The following is an 18,852-nucleotide window of genomic DNA, read 5'->3' as shown; positions in this document are numbered from 1 at the left end:
TACACCTACACCTCTGTGTTTGCATACTAATGCCTGTGTGCTAAACACCTTTCCATCATTCCTCTGATGAAACCTCTGGGTGCACAGATCCACAGTTGCTTGACTTGTTTGCTTAGAGTTTATTATTCATTTGTCAATGAAACACAAATGCACACAGCATCTTGAAGTGAAGTGTGACATGCTGTCACACTCAGTCTGTAACCCAGAATTGTGACATCAAAACTGTAAAATACCCAGTGGCAACTTATCACTTTGAAAGATGAACGTGGATTTAAATTCTGCAAAACAAGAATGATTTTTTTTTAGCACTGATTTTAAAGGAACAGTCAATTTTTAGGATGGCAATGGTCCAGACTAAAATATCTCAGCCACTATTGGAATGGATTGCAGTGACATTTTCTACAGACAACTGGCTTTCCGTGTAGCGCCATCATGAGGTGGACAATAATTGGTTTTAAGTGAAATATCTCAACAACTTTTGGATGGATTGCCATTAAATTTGATACAGTCATTCATCTAGTGCCATCATCAGGTCAAAATGTCAACTCCATGAATTTGTTTTTTGACCACATATAACTGCAAAACTAATGTATTTTCCCATCATCCTCAGCTGTACTTTGTGTTTAGTGGCATGAGGTGGGTGGTTTGACATTTGGTGGCAGTGGTGGGATTTTTTTTTTTTTCGTCTCTGAAGCTGGAGAACCTGAAGAAGCCCCAACACCAGGAGCGTGAAGAAGGCCATGCACAGTGACCAGGCGAAAGCCTTACATTATGACCCAGGGGTGCAGCTAAGCGACCAGGGGGGCCATAGAGGACCAGACCCATGTGACTTGGATCTGGAAAATACCATGACGTGTAGATAAAATTAGTTATTGCTGACATGTGCACCTGTCATAATATAAAACCAGTGGAGCAGTGTGATTGGTGACCTTAGTTTATTTTGTGTAATGGTTATTGATTTATTTTTGCCTTAAAACTCTATAGTTTGCTGTGTTTTTCCTTATTGTTTGCTGTGGTTTTTCTATATTGTTTGCTGTGGATTTACTTTATTATATTTTGTTGTGGACACTGGATAGTATTGTTTTCCCTCTTTCACGAACTGCAACAACAAACACTAATTGACACACCTGTAGAACCCCGTTCACATTAGCGATCTGATTGCCAGCTGATCAGACCACTCCCAATAAAAGGAGGCTAGATCTCTTTCTAGGTAGAACGCTCTGGACGGATGGACGTGCCGTAGCAGACTGGGGAGGGAAACAACGTCCTGAACGGATGGACGGGCCGTGTGCTGGACTGGCTTGCTGATCTTCTTTTCCCTCGGCGTTGTTGCTGACTGGATCTCCTGTGCCCTGGTGGAGCCGACTCCCAGACTCTGCAGTGTCAACGCTCACAAAACCCCGATTAAAGGGAAGTGCTCCTTTTCTCCCACACTGATGCGTGTGTATGCTTTTAGCATTTGAGGTAAAGGAGTCGTTTTTAGTTGTGGTTCATTTCTGTGAAGGTGCCAGATCCAGGGGCCGACGACAGAGCAGCAGATACGGCAGTATTGTTGACGAGTCCACATGAAGTACAGGAAAGGAAAGTCGTCACTCTAGTCCTCCGAGACTGTTTTAAAGTTGCCGGGCTAAGAGTAGGCTACCCATTGATTTTACATTTCTCCACTGACAGAAGCAGAACGGCACCACGAAATTCCTGGTCCCGGATCTCTGGATTGGAATAGGTTATTCGAAGCCCCGCTGAAGCAAGGCATTCCGTGCCGGGGACAGGGGAAACACGGAGCTGACTCCAGGCTGGACTGGACTCGGGTATTGTTTCACCCTGGGACAGAACATTGGACGATCCATGGTTTTATGGTCTCCCGGGTTTTTATTTGAGATGTCATAATGTTTTAAACTTGAACTTTTAACAGAATAAAATACTATTTTTATACACTCCTCGTGTCCTTCTCGCTGTGTTGGTGTGGCCCGGGAATCTAAATTTAGATTTATTTAAAATTGACAGACTTCCATAACTCTGTTACACACCCACAACAACAAGCACTGCACAGAATATAAAATTGTAAATTGCTGCAAAACTATTTTACCCATTGTGGTACACCTTAGTGCCCAGCCCCTCCCTGCTGACATAATCATGCAAACCTGCAGGCACTCTTCTTAATTGCACTGGTCAACGCATTCTCATGAACGGGTCCGTATATCGTACAAAAATGTATGCACACCAAAACGTGTGACATCCTACAAAATTAGGAGGCCGCTGGCTGGTCACGTGACGCCGGCTGGCTACGAGCTCCATGACGCCAAGTGGCAGTTGCTAGTTGTTTAGGCCGCTACAGAGCTTTGTGACGCCGGCTACAGACCTCCGTTGTATCAGCGGTAGTTGGTGGTTCAGTTACCCGAAAATAGGTCACTTTGAGCTTTGAAATTGATGTTTCGGTGGACATAACAGTTAAATTTAGTCCACAAAATCAGTGTTTTGCCGCGATGAAAGTTAAGACAAGGCACCAAAACGAAGATTGGGGAAAAAGATCATGGTTTGGATTAAAACACTCCTAAGGAACACGCATTTCCTGGGTGAAAGGCTTTAGTTTTCCCCGGGAAGCGAACTCCGCTCTCTGGCTTGAAGCCAAGTACATTAACACCCATCCATCCACCACAACCTCCTCCCTGTGAGGCCAACCGCTTTCTTATACAGCGTCCGTCAATGTGGTGAATACAGCAAAAAAAAAACGTGGAATGATTATAAATTACAGTGCTTAACGTTTTATAGCTTTTTGAACGAATGGTTCATGAGAACAGGCTGCACTGGTGAGCAGCTGATTACCTGCAGGTAGAATCAAAGCAAAATACTATGTCCCCATAAACCAAACAGGCCTACGTCATTTTACACAGATCAAATGATAACGTATCAAATTAATAAAACATACTGAAATTAAGAATTAAGCAGACACTGGGGTAGGTCACCTGGTAGAGCGTGCGCCCCATGTACAGAGGCTCAGTCCTCGCCGCAGATTCAATTCCAACTTGCGGCCCTTTGCTGCATGTCATCCCCCCTCTCTCTCCCCTTTCATGCCTAAATCTGTCCTATCAAATAAAGGCCTTAAAAGCCAAAAAAATCAACAACAAAAAAGAATTAAGTAGACACAAAACATTGTTAATTTTGGGAACAGGGCCCAGTGAAAAGGGAGAAAGGCAGCCTTTTCACATTAGCAAATGTTATCATGCTAATACGCTAACCTCATATCGTGAACATAGTAAACATTACGCCTGCTAAACATCAGCATGTTAGCGTTGTCATTATGAGCATGTTAGCAGGCTGACATTGGCATTTAGCTCACAGAGCTGCCAGTGTGACTGTACAGTAGAGGTCTTGTTTTTACATCCTGGGTCCTTTTTTAGTAATTTGTGCCACCATTTATACTTACTGCATCAGGAAACAGGTGCAATCATACCCAACAACCACTGATTTGGAGGTGAATATAAAGGTGAATATGACCCAAATATGTGTTTCCATTATCACATGGCCATGGATTTTTAAAATGCATACAGACACAGGTGGTATTGTATGGCTACGTTGTAGAAGAAATTTCCTCTGAAAATCTAATGTTCCAAACAATTTTGGAAATGACTTATAATTAGGGCGCTCAAACAATTCATTTTTTCTTAATCGGTGAATTTCTATAGTTAATCGCGATTAATCGCATGTTTTATCACATGATTAAAATTCTATTATTTTGCATTTCAGAACTGTTTTTAAGTACGTATTAACAATGGAAAGCAATTCGTACCAGTGTATCTTGATTGGGAATCAAATGAATGCAAGGAAAGTTACTTTATGAACTTGATTTTAAGATTTGTATTTGTTTATTATTTATTTATTTACTGTTAACAAAAGAAAAATGTGTGAATCTAGTCACACATTTGAATCTAGAGTCAATATAGTGTGCAGTAAGTAATTTTGATTACTCACTGACTTCCAGCAGTTCCAGTTGGGCTGCTTTCTCCGTGTTGTACAGGCTGTGTGTACGTGGGGCTGCTGTCCCCCTCGACGGCAATGTATAAGACGGGTCAGAATTTTTTTGGGGATTTAGTTTCATCCACAGGGTGGTGCTTTGCCTGAGCCCACTAGCATCAACCTGAGTCACGTTAACTGTACTACTATGCTTAGCTCGTAGGTGGTAGCTCAAGCTTGACATGCTTCGGTGATATTTTAATTCGGCTTTACACAATGTGCATATGGCTTTCGACTTGTCTACTGAGCCGTCCGGAGAATTGTGTTGCTGCTGTCTTTCTCCATCATGCCTGCAGCAGGAGCTGTGTTACAAGGAAGTATGGCAGCTTGATGATAAGTAAAGGTGCGGCAAAGGGTCAAAATAGTAGCCTGTTAGGAACGACTCGAAGCTGAGTGAAGTGTAAAATAAATTAATAATTGGCGGCATGCGATTAATGCGATTAAAAAAAAATTACGCGTTATGCTCGGACCTAAATCGCATTGCGATTAACGCGTTAATGCTGACAGCCCTACTTAAAATTTTAGATTTGTTTTTCCTTTCAAAATAAGTGTTGATCTTTCGCATCTTGTGGTGTCCAATGACCCCATGTCTCAACGATTAAGTAAATAAAAGGTAAACCTAAAAAACCCAAGTTGTAGATTAAATAACAAATCAAAATTCAACAACTAATGATTTATTATTCAAACAAATATTCAAGGTAGGATGGTGAGACAGAAAAGCAAAACCTCCCTAAACTTAAACCTCATACTTACGTTCCTCCTGAAGTCTTTTCATGGGTTGTTAAATTCAGGAAGGAATAACATTTAGCACATATCAGTCCATTTAAAGTACCCAATATATGCTTTGCTTTGCTTGTGCAGCTTGCACTCTGTTGAATGATGAAAAGCAATTGACATCCTTTTTTAAAATGAGGTTGTAATTTGAAATCCTCTATCATACAGTGGGTGCCAAAGTGGGCGCTGTGATTAGCCTCCACTTTAGGGCATCATACATAAGGTATTCGCTCAGCAATCAAGATCTGTCTTTGGTGTTCTTTATTTTGTTTTGTTTTTACCCCTAGCTAGTCTCTTTTGTTTGCTTCTACAAAACAAGCTTGTGGTGAACAAGTTGTCATATTGAAGTGCTGATTTGAAATCTTGTTTTTCTGTCAGGAGGTTTTGTGCTTATTTTTTTTTTTAAAGCTGAAGCAATTTACCACAACAAACACCTGATAACGAATGAGAGTGGCGTGTGGGAGTATTGTAGTACGGTAACTTGTTTCGGCTATTTAGACTTTAATTAATGTCATTATTGTTTTCCACAGTTGTCTGATTGGGGGACTGTGGCCATGCATGTTTTACATCTGTTATTTTCAATTTTTTACATCTATAATGTATTGTATAAGTGTAATTTCCCTCTCACAGATCATATTTCTTTGTCTTGCTTATGGAATTTCAAACCGAGTCAATTAAACGCTTCAGTAAACAAGTATGATGTTGAAAGGAAGCCAAAGGTTATGCATTGTAAGCACACCGCCATGAGCACAGTCTAGAACAGGCTGCATAGGCTTGCCCACAGCAGCATATTGAAATTTGCGATTATTTGCTCGGCTCCTCCTATGGTATCAGCACTGTTACCCAACATTAATAAAATTAGTCATTTTAGGAGCTGCAGGAAGATAAAATTAGAGTGTCTGAAAGGGTTTGTTCATTGTAGAAGACCCTTGAGTCTCTAAAGAATCAGGGAATTGGGTATTTCTCCATTTAGATGACCTCATAGTAGTGGCCAGCATTCCTGAGCACGCCTTACACCTGCTGCCTCACCTGGAGGGGATCTCCCCAGCCAGCAGACATTATACCAAGGTGGGGGTGGAGTTTGCATTGCCAGACCTTCCTCCACAGCGCTGCGAAGTAAGGTCTGGCTCACACAACATTCCGGTATGGGAGAAAAACATGCTCTGGTTTATTGGCATATATTGGCTCAATCATCTTGCCGGACTCAATGATGGTGCCTCTGCAAAATAGCCTCGAGAAGGAACTTGTTTTGGTGGAATATGTGTACGTTCAAAAGTTGTTTTAGTCGTGCAACAGAAAACTCAGGTTGGACAGATAGTCTAGCTAGCTGTCTGGATTTACCCTACAGAGATCTGAAGAGCAGTTAACAGTCCTCATAAATACACCGGAGTCTAGAATGCCAACACAAAGAAAGCGGAAGGTGATGGACATCCATCCCACCGAAAATGAGGGACATCCGGCAGAATTTCCGGTGGCACCTGAACAATTCCGGAAAAGAAACGTTTTCGATATTAGGGTGGAGCTGAACTAGAGCTTAGATCGGCCCAAAAAATCAAGCCCGAACCTGCCCGAGCCCGAGCACGTTGCGTCCGAGCCCGGCCCGGCCCGACACATTAACTGTAATTATGAACCCGAGCCCGATTTAAACCCGACAATTTTTTAATACGTGGGCCGTTATAACTGACGTTCTCAACTATAATTCAGAGTTATTTGAACTGCAGAAATCTGTTTAGAATAATACAACAAGGACGAAGCATGTAAACTGCGCTGTTTGTTTAGAATGGAACGGATCGCAAGTGGATCCGAATGAAGAAACGTAGAAACAATGATGAACAACATATTGTTGTCACTGCCCACGACTTGTTTAAACTGCTTCCATACCTCCGACTTTCCTCCACACTTGCTCAAAGTTAATTCTCCTGTTTTTCTTTTTTTCTTTACATCTTCAAGCTCCCGGTGTGATGCGTGCGAGAGGAGGAGACTCCGCGCATGACACGTGCTGCATTTTGTAACTGCAGCCTAACTTTTGTACACATTTGTTACTTTTATATAGCCTATATATATATTTATAATATTTCTGATTATGGCATAGCTATCTCCCCACCCAAATAGGATAATAAGGTAATGGATAAAAAAAAAAAAAAATTGCTTGGCCCGGCCCGGCCCGAGGATGTGGCGGAAAATAACGGCCCGAGCCCGACCCGAGGTCCGGTCGGGCTCGGGCTTGGGCCGAGAATCTAAACTCTAAGCTGAACTCTGCTATGCTGCATGCCAGAGGTGGCAAAAAGTCAAACATATATCCTTATCACTGTAAGTAGCAGATGTACATTTGGTCTATGTTTATGCTTAGTGATGTTGTTATTGTTGTTGTTTTTAACAACATCAGTCCATCAGAGCAACTTTTAGTGCAGGTCTTTCAACAGCATTGACATTTCCTGTCAGCACAAATAAGACATTGCTCAATGAAGCTGGGGTTGTTGCTGGAGTAGATTTCCGCTGTATTTGCAGTACTGTCTCCTTTCACCGCAAGGATGCTGGCCAATTAAAAACTGAAAATCTGTTTTATTCAGCAAAACCAAATGACTGTTGACTGCTGTGCAGTAGCCTACAGTGCAGAGGACTGAATTTCCTCTGAAAAGTTTAGAGGGTAGCTTCCAGATGGTCGACAGATCTGTTTAATGCACCATCGGGGAGGATGTGACTAGTTTTGTAATAAAATTAAACTATTCACATATGACACTTACCATGCAGCTATTTTTAAGGAAAACTTGACTAGATCCTATTCTTTACAATACATGGTTACTATTTGGTTGCAATTGCAAGTGAAGAAAGTCACAGTTTGTCGTTTGTCATAGTACCACTCAGATTTGTGTGAAACCGCTCAGTGAACTACATATTTTGTTTTGCACAATATATGTCACCTTGCTTGCACACTAGCTTAGCTATGTTCCACAACATAACATAATCTTACCTAATGTGTTTTATACAGCGTCTTTATATCAGCCATGAGGCAAAAGAACCAGCGTGTGAGTAACAGTAAGTCCCGGTACGAAACACACAGCCATCGTAGCTTTGAGGTGAGTATTTTTTCTAAGTACGTATTTTCACAGTCTTATACTTCAACAGTTTTAAGTCAAATTGAGACTTTCTTGACTTACAAAAATGATCTTTGAAATTGAAAATTATCATATGTGCACTTCATGGCTCAATTCAGACGGGATCAAATAATTATTTGGCTCTCGTGATTCACTATCATACAGATTATTTTCCGAAATAAGGGATCTATAATTTCATTGGGAAATTCTGTTTTCGAGTTCATTTCCCTGTCATGGTGTCTTAAGCAGCAAAACAGTGAGCAGTGCCAGGTCTAGAGGCAGAAGGGCAGGTGGGTGCTGCTGACAGAGACGGCTGCACAGACACCATGAACAGAGGAAAGGAACCAAGACCTGCCAAGCATACACAGACACCAGCAAGCCCCCAAATGACACAACATATGGAGTACAGCTGAAAAATCCCTCCACCCTTCTCCACCCGCCACCGTCTCATCCTCTTTTCCTGCCACACAGCAGCTCTGTGAAAACAAGCACTGAAGCTGTGATAGCAAGTGGAGAATTTGAATATCTATTTTTGTAACAATGGCAACCATGTTAAGCATTCTCAGTCAGAAGACATGCTAAATAGCAGTCCCTCTGTTGAAAACATCTAATTCCGTATAATAAGTGAATCAGTGAAGCTTGTTTTCCCCTGCAGTATCAAAGCCTGTGATACCTGAATAATTCTTGTGAAGACAGAGGTACAGTTCAGAGTGCTGTTATTTGTTATGCACGTCGCTCTTGATACGATCAATTCAATCGATGTGTTGCCCTCTACGACTGCTATATATAATAATGAGGCAGAGGCCAATTACCACCGAGATCACCTTCCACGCCTTCGTTAAAGGCACACACCTTGTGTGTAGGCCAGAGAGGAGACAATGGAAGCAGTGCTTGACCTTGACTTTTCCACCACTTCACTTTCGTCAAGGCAGATCTCAACAACAGCAAAAAAACAACAACTTTCCAGTCTTTGTTTGCCAGTGAAAGAAATATTTGTCAGGTTTTCAGTAAGATAGAGATGATGGAGGAATAAAGGCATGGTAGTAATCTCCGGCATCAGCCATTACAGCCCAAGACCTCTCTGTCTATGACAGTTTTCTCTCCTCCATTGTCCCCCCTTGCCCTCTTCCCTCACTTGGTGCAGCTCTATAGTAAAAGCCTGTAAACGTTAACAACAATACCACACTAGCACCATGGCTATGACTGCAGGGCATGTCCAGATGTGCAGTGGATCAGACTGGCGTTACCAGCAGGCCCTACACCCACCCACAGACATTTAGATGATTCACAGGGTGTCACAGCCAGCAATTGACTCTCCTGGCTTTCCAGTTGTGGGGCATTCAAAGCTATATCAAGGTCCAAGTAACGTCCACCCTGCTGATTCGCTTGCAGGAGTTCATCGCCTCTCCTGCAAAACATCCCTAAACCTTGCCTGAACCCTAATTTGAGTTTCACAGATGGCACATGATATAATCATGACTTTGTTTTTTGGATGGCAGTTGATCAGTTGATGAATTCAGTGCCAAGACATGACACCACTATGACCACTTACAGTATTCATCACTGATGCCTTTTGTGGAGGAGAAACGCCGGTCACCATCTGTCATCCCCGACAAACACACTGATCAAATAGCTTAGGGTGGGTACATGGAGAACATGGAAACAGTTTAAAGTACTGGACCATGTAGACCAGGGTTCCCATACACATCCTCTATTTCAATCACAACTACACTACCAATCAGTGTAGCTGCCATTGAATAAGAATGTAACTTTTTATGTTTGGTTATGAATGGAAATGCTTCATTTTAGTTGGCAATTTTGACTATAAAACAAAAGTTAGTTCTCATGGTCTTTGAAACTGAAACAAATCTCAAAATCCACAGCAACTGCTTAGATAAAGACGTGTTTAAAAGCACTGTAAAGACAGATGCTCAAAGTATAACTTAGATACTGCAATATACAGTAGCTCAGAAAACTACAGAGTGAAAAGGAAAATAAATTGAAATCCTGAAATGAGAACGTAAAACTAATTTGAGGAAGGAGCACTGAAATGACCTTGCTGCTGCCATGACTACTGCCTTGTTTGCTATTATTGTTATTATCTTTAATGTGGTTGTGAAAATAATGAGGGAGCCATTATAGTTCTGAAACAGTACGAGGCTCAGACTCATGAAAAGTAACTAGGGGTGTAGACAGTTAACCTTGAAAACATGTAGAATGTGCAGATAATAAGGCTTGGTAAAAAAAACTTATAATTTGAATGGAAGAAAGTATACAGCTTAAACCTTAAACTGTAAATTGACTTGCATATAATTAACTCAACAGACCGGCTGAGAATCATGGGAATTAGGGTGATGCCTTTGCTTGGATGGCAAAAACACTGTGAGGAAGACACCACTGTTGATTCATCATGACTCTTTCTCTCTCTTTCTCTTGACTATCCTGCTTGGGCTTCTCGGCCTGGAACCAGACATAGCTAATTAATCCATGACACTGAGCCGAGCGTGGGGAGATGGTTTGGGACAGCACTGTACAAAGTGGAATCCACCACATCCAAATGAGGCCTGACAGGTGAGTGTGAGTCCCCACTGCATGCACGCTGGAACCAGCCACGAGGGGCATTTGTTTAAGATATCACAAGCAAAATTTGCTGATCGCTCTTTTTCCTAATTGGTATGGAATTTAAAGGAGCCATCCTGGTGGCGTCATTGTCAATTATGCTTTAGGCCTTACAGCATCTTGTTGTCTCTTTTCTTCTTGTTATGGAAAGCCTGGAGAGAGGGACAGGTTGCAAGCAACAGTCTATATAGTTAAAAGATGAGGAGGCAGGCTCCAAAAGCCTAAATTAATTGTTGTCTCAAATCGCAGGCTCAGCATGACTGGTGCAGAGCAGCCTCTATAATGAAAGTTGTATGAACAGGAGATGAATTGGAGGGCTTTATAATTTAGTAATGTGGAAACAAATGGCTTGCTTCCTCTTGTATACAATCAGTAGAACTCTCACTCAGTGTATATTTTGACCATTTCTTTCTCACAAAAAACTGTTACTCTTTGTGTTTGTGTGTGTGTGTGTGTGTGTGTGTGTGTGTGTGTGTGTGTGTGTGTGTGTGTGTGTGTGTGTGGGCGTGCGTGCGTGCGTGCGTGTGTGTGTGTGTGTGTGTGTGTGTGTGCGTGTGTGTGTGTGTGTGTATGTGTGTGTGTGTGTGCCCATATCCTTTCCCTCACTCCCTCTGCTGATTGATATTGGAGCTTTGGAGGCAGCCTGAGCCCCTAGAGCTCAAATAGTTCAGTATTTTTTGTCCACAGTGTTGAGAGGGAGAATGTGGAAGCAGCAATAAAAAAAATAGTATAAATAGAAAAGAAGAAAAAAAAAATATTCATACATATATACCAATGTGTTCATCTGATTATTGATAATTTCCATGGGACCAAAGGTTGCCATAATCCTGTGCTCTTATCCATCTGACACATGAGATTGCTAGAGGTAATGAGGGAAACAAAACTGCCCTGGTAATAATGTTTTTCAAAACTACGATGCTCACTGTAAGTCTTTGTTACATACAAGCTTACCATATGAGTTTTCTCAAACGTACGTATTATGTGTCACTGTTTCTGTGTCACTTCCAAGTCACCTTACAGCCACAATAGTGTGCTTTGTCTCTGTTATTCAGGTTTTTGATCCTAAACAGTTTGAGGGACCATAATGGTACAGCTGAGTACCCACCTGCAATCATTTTGCACATGTTGTAATGAATTTAAATAACAAATGTATGTGGATGTAAATTTATGGAGGCCAAATTGTCCTGGATGTGTGCTCCTGAGAGAAAACAAAGAGAAAACAAAAAATATGCTTCGTGGAAATGCGTGCACTTTGCCTTTTAGATGTTTTTGTCTACAAGAAAATTCACTGTAGCACTATTAAGCACCCTAAAATGGCAAATAAAATGTCTGTAATTCCAGACTACCAATTCTCTTGTTGTCTGCAACCTCAGGATGGAGTCCTGGAAATAATACTAACACGTAAAACAAATGCACAAAAACATATACTCTCTCTCTTTATCTCTCGACTAGTACATACAAACACACACACACACACACACACGCCCACACACAACCACTGGAAAAGACACTCTGGCAAATACTGTTTACTGATATGCGGATTGGGTTTAAGAGCGGAACGCTGAGCATTTCAATCTAAACAGTAAACACTTTTAATTGGATTGTGCTTATGTGCTCTGATGGGAATCCTCTAAGGACTGTATATTATTAGGCCTAATTGGTTTTGATACATATTTACACGAGTGCGTAAAATTTGTCCAAAATAAATGTAAATGGTTTCATCATGATTCTAATGGCGGTGCATTAAATGCCTTCTTTTGATTGAAACAGTCATTACTGGAACATTGTGTCGTTGCAGTATCAGAGTTCACTGGTCATTTGGCAGTCCGGGAAGGCAGCTCTGTCTCTGTCAACATCTTGTGGAAATGACACCACGGACCTCCCGCTCATCACAAATGAGGCCCAGAGGGGATGATGGAAGCTGAACGAGTGGGCTCGTCGTCACCCTGAGGTTGAGAGGTGGAGCACTGATCCTCTGTTGCTGACCTCGTATACCATCACCTGCCTCCGAAGGTTGTGTGTCAAGCGATTCAACCTCATCCACATGGGATATCGGTCTGCTTTAGTGTCCCTAGAAATGTCAAGCAACACAAGGCAAAGTATAGTACACTTTGCTGATGGACACGCCACAGCCGCAACCACCACCAGTGTTTTTACATTTACATTGCTACGTTTTGGTTTAAAAACAAATATCTTTTCTTAAGTTTACAACTCAACTACGAAACAAAGGAAAAAATCCTGCACTCTGCTCTTGCTATAGTTTGAAGATCCGGAGGGACCGAAACGTTAGTTTTTCTAAAGAAAAGGTGATGCTATAGCAAGAGTAGAGTGCAGGAGATTTTCCTTTGTTTCGTAGTTGATGTTATCATCCAACGCACCTGCACAGTAGAATTTGTTTGTTGTTTGGATGTGCGAGTTGTTCCTACAATACGTTTACACCTGGCATTCCCAATGCTCTGGCGTTTCAGAGGCCCTAAACCAGAGACATTTGAAAACACTTCTGACCCGTTTTGGTTTGGAATCTCCGGGGTTGTGTTGCAGTCTCAATGGCCGCAAACAGAGACCTTTGGCGACACCGACACTGACGCCAATGTTTCGCCCCCTGATTGGGTCTTATCTGTCATGATGTCTCATTCTCTGAGACTTAGCTACTAACGTTACCATGGCAACTACCAGCAACGGGCGGAGTATACATGCTGCCTCCTGTTTATGCCCAGTATACGAGAATGTTAATGAGATATGCGGTTTAGGCATATTAGTTTCAACGGAGATTAGTTCTTCTACTGGAGCTAAAAACACTTGTGCACGGAGATCACTTTTGGCTCAAAACTCCCCTCAAAACCAAAACGTAGCGATGTAAATGTAGCCTAAATCAACAGACATATGTTCTTCTGAGTTGGATCTGCAGTTTGATTTAGGGTTGGTGCCACTCTTTGACAGGGTGACACTGTGGTGGAAAAATAACATGAGCTCCTTGGCCAAGCGGGCATTCACATCTTTGGTTTCACATCACCTGCAATTTAAATTCCATTACTTGCCATGCCACACTTCAAATAAAGCTCGGGCCTATTAATTACCAAAGTGTGGGTTCAGGGTAAAGGTGAATGTGCAATTACAGAATTAAATCAAGCCCCCGTTTAGCTTGTCAGTCCTGACAGAAATAATTTGAGTGAATTATTAAATGCTTCCACTGCTCTCAGCTGCTTCATTGTCAGCTCAGGCATACGCAGCTGCAAGAAACCAAGCTCTGTCCCTTTCTTGTTTTAAAGTAAAATGATTATTTGTACTTTTTACAATTATTCTTGAACTGTACATGTTTATGATTAACAAATTAAAAAACACTGACTGTTACTGCTGTGTCTATGCTTCCAAATGCTTTCTGTGTTCCTTGAACCGTTTAATGAAAGAGGTCAAGATTAATGAGATCATTTTAAATCTGTGGTGGTTATGGCAATCACGCGGAAATTGTTTATCATTATCAGGGTTTTAGGTCTAGTGAATTAGAAATTGTAATTAGCTACCTGTTCAGGTAATTTAAAGTTCTGAGGTGATGTTAATTATGCTAGGAAAACAGATCAGATTCAAATTACATTTAAAGATTCTTCTAGCACTAATTTACACTTCTTTTTTTTTTTTACTTTTCCTTTGCTGTTGGGAATTAATAAGAGATTACAAACTGCACTGAAGCATAAATGTTTGCTTGGCTCACACTGCCATGTTTGAAATGTGTGTTTCACTATGAAAAAAAAAATTTAAAAAAAAAGTCTTCTTTTGTCCAATTCAGCTGCGAGCAAGCATTTTAAATAATTGCCTGTAATGAAGCAATTTGCCAGTGGCTGACTGGATTCAGTGGTTGAGTTTTGGTCTCTATGACAACCAGCTGTCTGCAATTAGTAAATCAATCCAGGGTGAGGTTTTGGGCTGTCAGAGTGGCTGCAAGAGGATTTAAGAGTGGCAAGTGTGTTCAGTAATTGCATTGCCATGAAGTTTGTGCTGACATGACTACAGGGATGTGTGTGCCATTGGTGGTTTTTCTCAGGTATTTTGAAACTGAATGTTTCCTGTGGTTAAAAAAAACAATCATAGCTGCTTAGTGCTGTTTGTCTTACAGTGTTAGTTGTCTTTTTGCAGCGCCATTGTGCTTCACCCTGTGTCAGCTGGAGGTGTGTATTGTGCTAAAACAGCCAGAGGTATGTAGTGTACTCTGAATGATGTTATTACGTTCGTATAATTACCCATTAGCGGGTGTATTTGACATTTGAAACAACAATGAAACGTCACACAGACAATAAATACAGTTTGTTAACACTCCTGCATGTTGTTCTGCTCTAGCTCGAGCAGCTGCCCTGGGTTTGGATTATCCTGGAGTCCATGGAGCCCCGGGTCTCTATGGACCAGCTCATCATGGGATGCCATTCAGACCTCAACCTTACAACAATTATCCACAATTAGATGAGACTGAATCAAACATGGCCTCCTACAGACAAAGTCAACCAGAAGTGAGACCCCTCTATGACAGAACACTTAAACAAGCTCACCCCAGGAGTTGGCATCGTACTTACAGTCCAGTTCAAAGTGAATACACCACCAACCAAGTGCTTGGCCTTCCCAGAGGATGGTCAGTTATTAACCGCAAGCCCTATTTTGAGGAGGTCAAGCATGTTGCCCCTCCAACTCAGGCTGAAGCCCCAGGCCAGCCTGAGCTTGTGAATTGGCCTCCTAAAGGTCGCAACAAGCCGCTCTCATTTGTCCACAATGAGCATGACTTTGGTGTTGAGTCTGTCCCAAATAGACGTGACATGTCTCTGAGTGGGCTGCCCCAAAGCAGGGGTCACAGCGCTTACCAGAGGGGTCTAACTGGATATGGCCTGGGAAGAGAAGTTCCTTCCCTGGGTTCCTCTGGCATCCCCAACGAAGGCCACGCCAGAGCGATGAGAAGCCAAAGTCCTACTGTTGGTAGACCGAAAAGCATTAGGTTCCATCTTCCTCAGCCCCTGCACAGACGCCTCGGTGTCAACCCGTTTTTTCAAGGTAACCCTGTTCCAAGATCTGTGATCGAAAGCTATATCGGGTCTCGTTAGAAGTCCGTGAGCGAAAGATTCTGACTCATAGCTTGGCTGTCTAGTCAAATAGCGTCCCTGTGAAGAGTTCTGAAAGTTAACAGGCAAGCATTTTGTGAAGGAAAAACAATGTGATTGAAGAATTATTTTTTTTTTTTTTTGTCCATCTTGTTGGCGTACAAGCTCCTGTATTGTTGCTTTCTCACCTGTAGCTCTGAAATGTGTCAAACCGCACACTGTCTCTTGAAAATAAAATTGCTAATGGTTATATTTCTCAGTGCCTAGTTTATTTTTCCTCCATGTCTCACTGAGGTCTGGATGTTACCAGAGTGCCATCTGTTGGTTCTAATGGGTAGATATCCTTTTGGCTGACATTGTTGAGCACAGGTACTGCTTAACAGGTCAGTTTTTGACAAAGCCTTTAATTGGTTTACAATCTGTTTGCAAGTACTAGTGATTATGCTAATGTATCCAAATAACTTTGGTGTTTCAATGATGGCATGTTTCACTGGGGGTTTGGTTTCTAAAAGCCAATGAGGGGTTAAAATGCAGCCTCAATTTGAAATTTGGGGAACGGTGTTGGCAGATTTTGAATATTTCAATTAAAAACACCATTGGTAGCCAAGGGACAAAAAATGCAATAAGCTGTACACATTATACTACCACTTAGGGCCCTGACACACCAACAACACGGGCCGACCGTCGGCAGAAAAGTCAGTCGGGTCCCGAGGTCCAAAAAATGCCTCAGAACACACTGAGGCGACGCCGACTTGAGCGTACGCTCTGCGCGTGTGCGAAACGTAATACGTCTCCATAGCAGCAGGCGGCGCTGCTCTGTATTGTTTCCATTAACAGTCTTATTTCCCAGAAAATGAAAACCGGCAGCTGATTGGACGAATGCGTCACGTGGTTCTTTTTTCTCCGGAAATTTACAGCCAGACTGTCATGGCGGCTTGTTCAGAATACGATCTCATATTGTACTAAAATAGTTCACCGAAACGTGTTTCTGAAAACATTTTAAGCGAGAAATAGGCCATGCAGTTGCTGAATCTGTCTTCATTTCAGATTGACAAAGGTCAGTTTAAAAGATTTTCTTCAGATTTTGAGCGGCTCATCCGCTCCCCATTTCCGGGTGAGTCCCGACTGCCCTGTCCCTGACTGAACGTGTCGGGTCGGCCCCAATGAAGGCCGACGGCACGGGACACACGGAACAGACTCGAGTCACCGACCTCGCCAGACGGCCCGACGCCCGATTATCGGGCTGGTGTGTCTTCTCTCACCAACCCGATAATCAGGCGTCGGGCCGTAACATGTAATTGCAAAAAATAAGCTACACATGATAAAGGTAATATGAAGGATAATATAGCTGCACACATTATGGTAATCTTAAGGCAATAAGCATATAATGCAGTGTCTATACATAGTTTCATAATATATAGGTGCCATGTGATTTTATTTTTTTTAATTTTTTTTTATGAACACTAGGCTCCTATAAAGAACTACCCATGTATATATTTATCCTTGCACAGTTGGATTTTCTAGACAAGACTAATTGAAGAAAAGCTTCATATGTCAACCCCTTGCTTTTATTCCTCACTGAAAGACATTTTGAATGTTTGGAATTGTAGGCAAGTTAGGTTATTCATTGATTGACCCATAAATCAATCAGGAGCCAGAAAGAGTCGGTTATGAGCACTCATTCGGAACGTGTATAAGGAAATGAGTGACAGAACAAAGTAAAGCAATCAACTGTTTATGGGGAGCAGGAAGGAAGGCAGTGAAGAGTGGCCACACATCATACAGAATGTCAGGTTGAGCAGAAAAAAAGGACAGTTCAGCAGCTGCAGCCAGCTAGTTTGAAGCCCACCTGGAGACCACACATTTGGTGATGGCAGGCTAAATTCAAAACCAAGAAGCATCTTGCATGAATTATTTGGATCTTAGAGTACCACATGAACCACAAAGTGAATGGGGAAAATTCCAACCCTTCAAGCCCAGGTTTTCTACACACATACACTTCCTAAGACACCCTGCAGTTTTTCACCTCCTTACCCTCGATCAATGACTTAATGACCCCTTGTACAATCAGCAGGTAGGAGAATCAACTCCTGTATAAACATGTGGGATGTAGCGACCTAAGATGAACCTAGACCTAATTTAAACCTAGACTCTTTAATAGACTAAGCGCATATCGCCAGCAGCTAATGTCACATCATCGGGAGGACCGAGGAGAGATTTAGTAACAGAAAGTGACTGATGAATAAGTCTGACACCTCTTTATATCAGAACCTCTCCCTTGTAATACAGTTTAACTCAACTTGTACAAAGATAAGATGGTCGACAACAAATCTCAAATGGAGAGCTGATTGGCTTAGAAAACAGATACATGAACAAAGGGATTGGCAGTTTGTCCAAAAAAAACTGAGGAATTAATGTGCACAGGGTGGACAGAATAACATTTATACCTATAGAATGTAATGCAATTCAAAACTCAAACCAAACAACAGTTTTACTATGATGTTTAGGAGGACCTGCAGTGGTTTTAATATTACTCTGTCATTTTTTAGGCTGTAGTTTGTGGTGGTGCACTGCTATTCTGTTACTTATTCTAGTAAATCACCACAAACTACTATTTTTGTCAACCTATTTGGTATTATATTGTGAGGTGGTAAGGCCCTAAGGCAGTAAATATTGAAAAGGTTTTATTTATTGCAGGGCTTTATATTTCACACATTTTCTACTGTACACACTGTAATTATCTGCACTATTAAAAAATTCATATGCTCACAACGTCTGTTCTTTACTGCCTACCACTATCGATTTTTATGAGGTTTTTTTTCTTCTGCAAACTAGACTAGGCTTGATGGGAAGTGAGAGTGTGTATACTATTTTGGCTGTATGTTTATGATCTCTATCATGTCTGCCTACAGAAAGAATTCATGCTTACCTAGAAAATGTGCAAACATTGAGTCACTGCTTATTCCTTTACAACCCAGAGCAATGGCTACTTTTGTGCAGTTTTAAAAGGGCAAGTGGAACAATGAACAGCCCCAAAATAGTTCTTGTTAGCAGATATACTGGGCACATCTAAAAATGACCAGCAGTCAATAATATAACACTGCAGATAACACAAATACAGCCCACACACACCTCCCTCTGGTTCCTGTTTGTTGTTTCAGTTTATCATTGAATTAAGTTTTAAGTAATCTTCACATGCTGGTACTCCCTGTGTGCTGGCATCCCCATCAGAATTCAACAAAACGGTTCACAGACCAGTTTAGTTTTGATGTCAG

General features: G+C 41.7%; 1 protein-coding gene and 2 long non-coding RNA genes across 3 annotated transcripts in view; 2 read left to right on the top strand and 1 right to left on the bottom strand.

The window, feature by feature from the left end:
* The window catches only part of LOC118496054, a 24,349-nt gene extending 23,117 nt beyond the window's left edge, over positions 1-1,232 (bottom strand). Inside the window, exon 1 of the long non-coding RNA XR_004898523.1 lies at positions 1,128-1,232. This is a non-coding gene — a long non-coding RNA (uncharacterized LOC118496054). The remainder of the gene's footprint in view (positions 1-1,127) is intronic.
* Positions 1,232-18,852, top strand: LOC118496053. The gene is made up of 3 exons (XR_004898522.1): positions 1,232-1,880; positions 10,457-10,461; positions 18,841-18,852. It is a non-coding gene; the product is annotated as an uncharacterized LOC118496053 (long non-coding RNA).
* On the top strand, positions 14,404-15,832 carry LOC116042213. The gene is made up of 3 exons (XM_031288328.2): positions 14,404-14,538; positions 14,631-14,689; positions 14,832-15,832. The coding sequence occupies exons 1-3, from the start codon at positions 14,498-14,500 to the stop codon at positions 15,578-15,580; spliced, it is 849 nt and encodes a 282-aa protein (XP_031144188.1). The 5' UTR covers positions 14,404-14,497; the 3' UTR covers positions 15,581-15,832.

The sequence above is a fragment of the Sander lucioperca genome, chromosome 10 (genome assembly GCF_008315115.2).
Source record: "Sander lucioperca isolate FBNREF2018 chromosome 10, SLUC_FBN_1.2, whole genome shotgun sequence".
Lineage (NCBI taxonomy): Eukaryota > Metazoa > Chordata > Actinopteri > Perciformes > Percidae > Sander > Sander lucioperca.
This window is presented reverse-complemented; position numbering and strand designations above follow the sequence as displayed.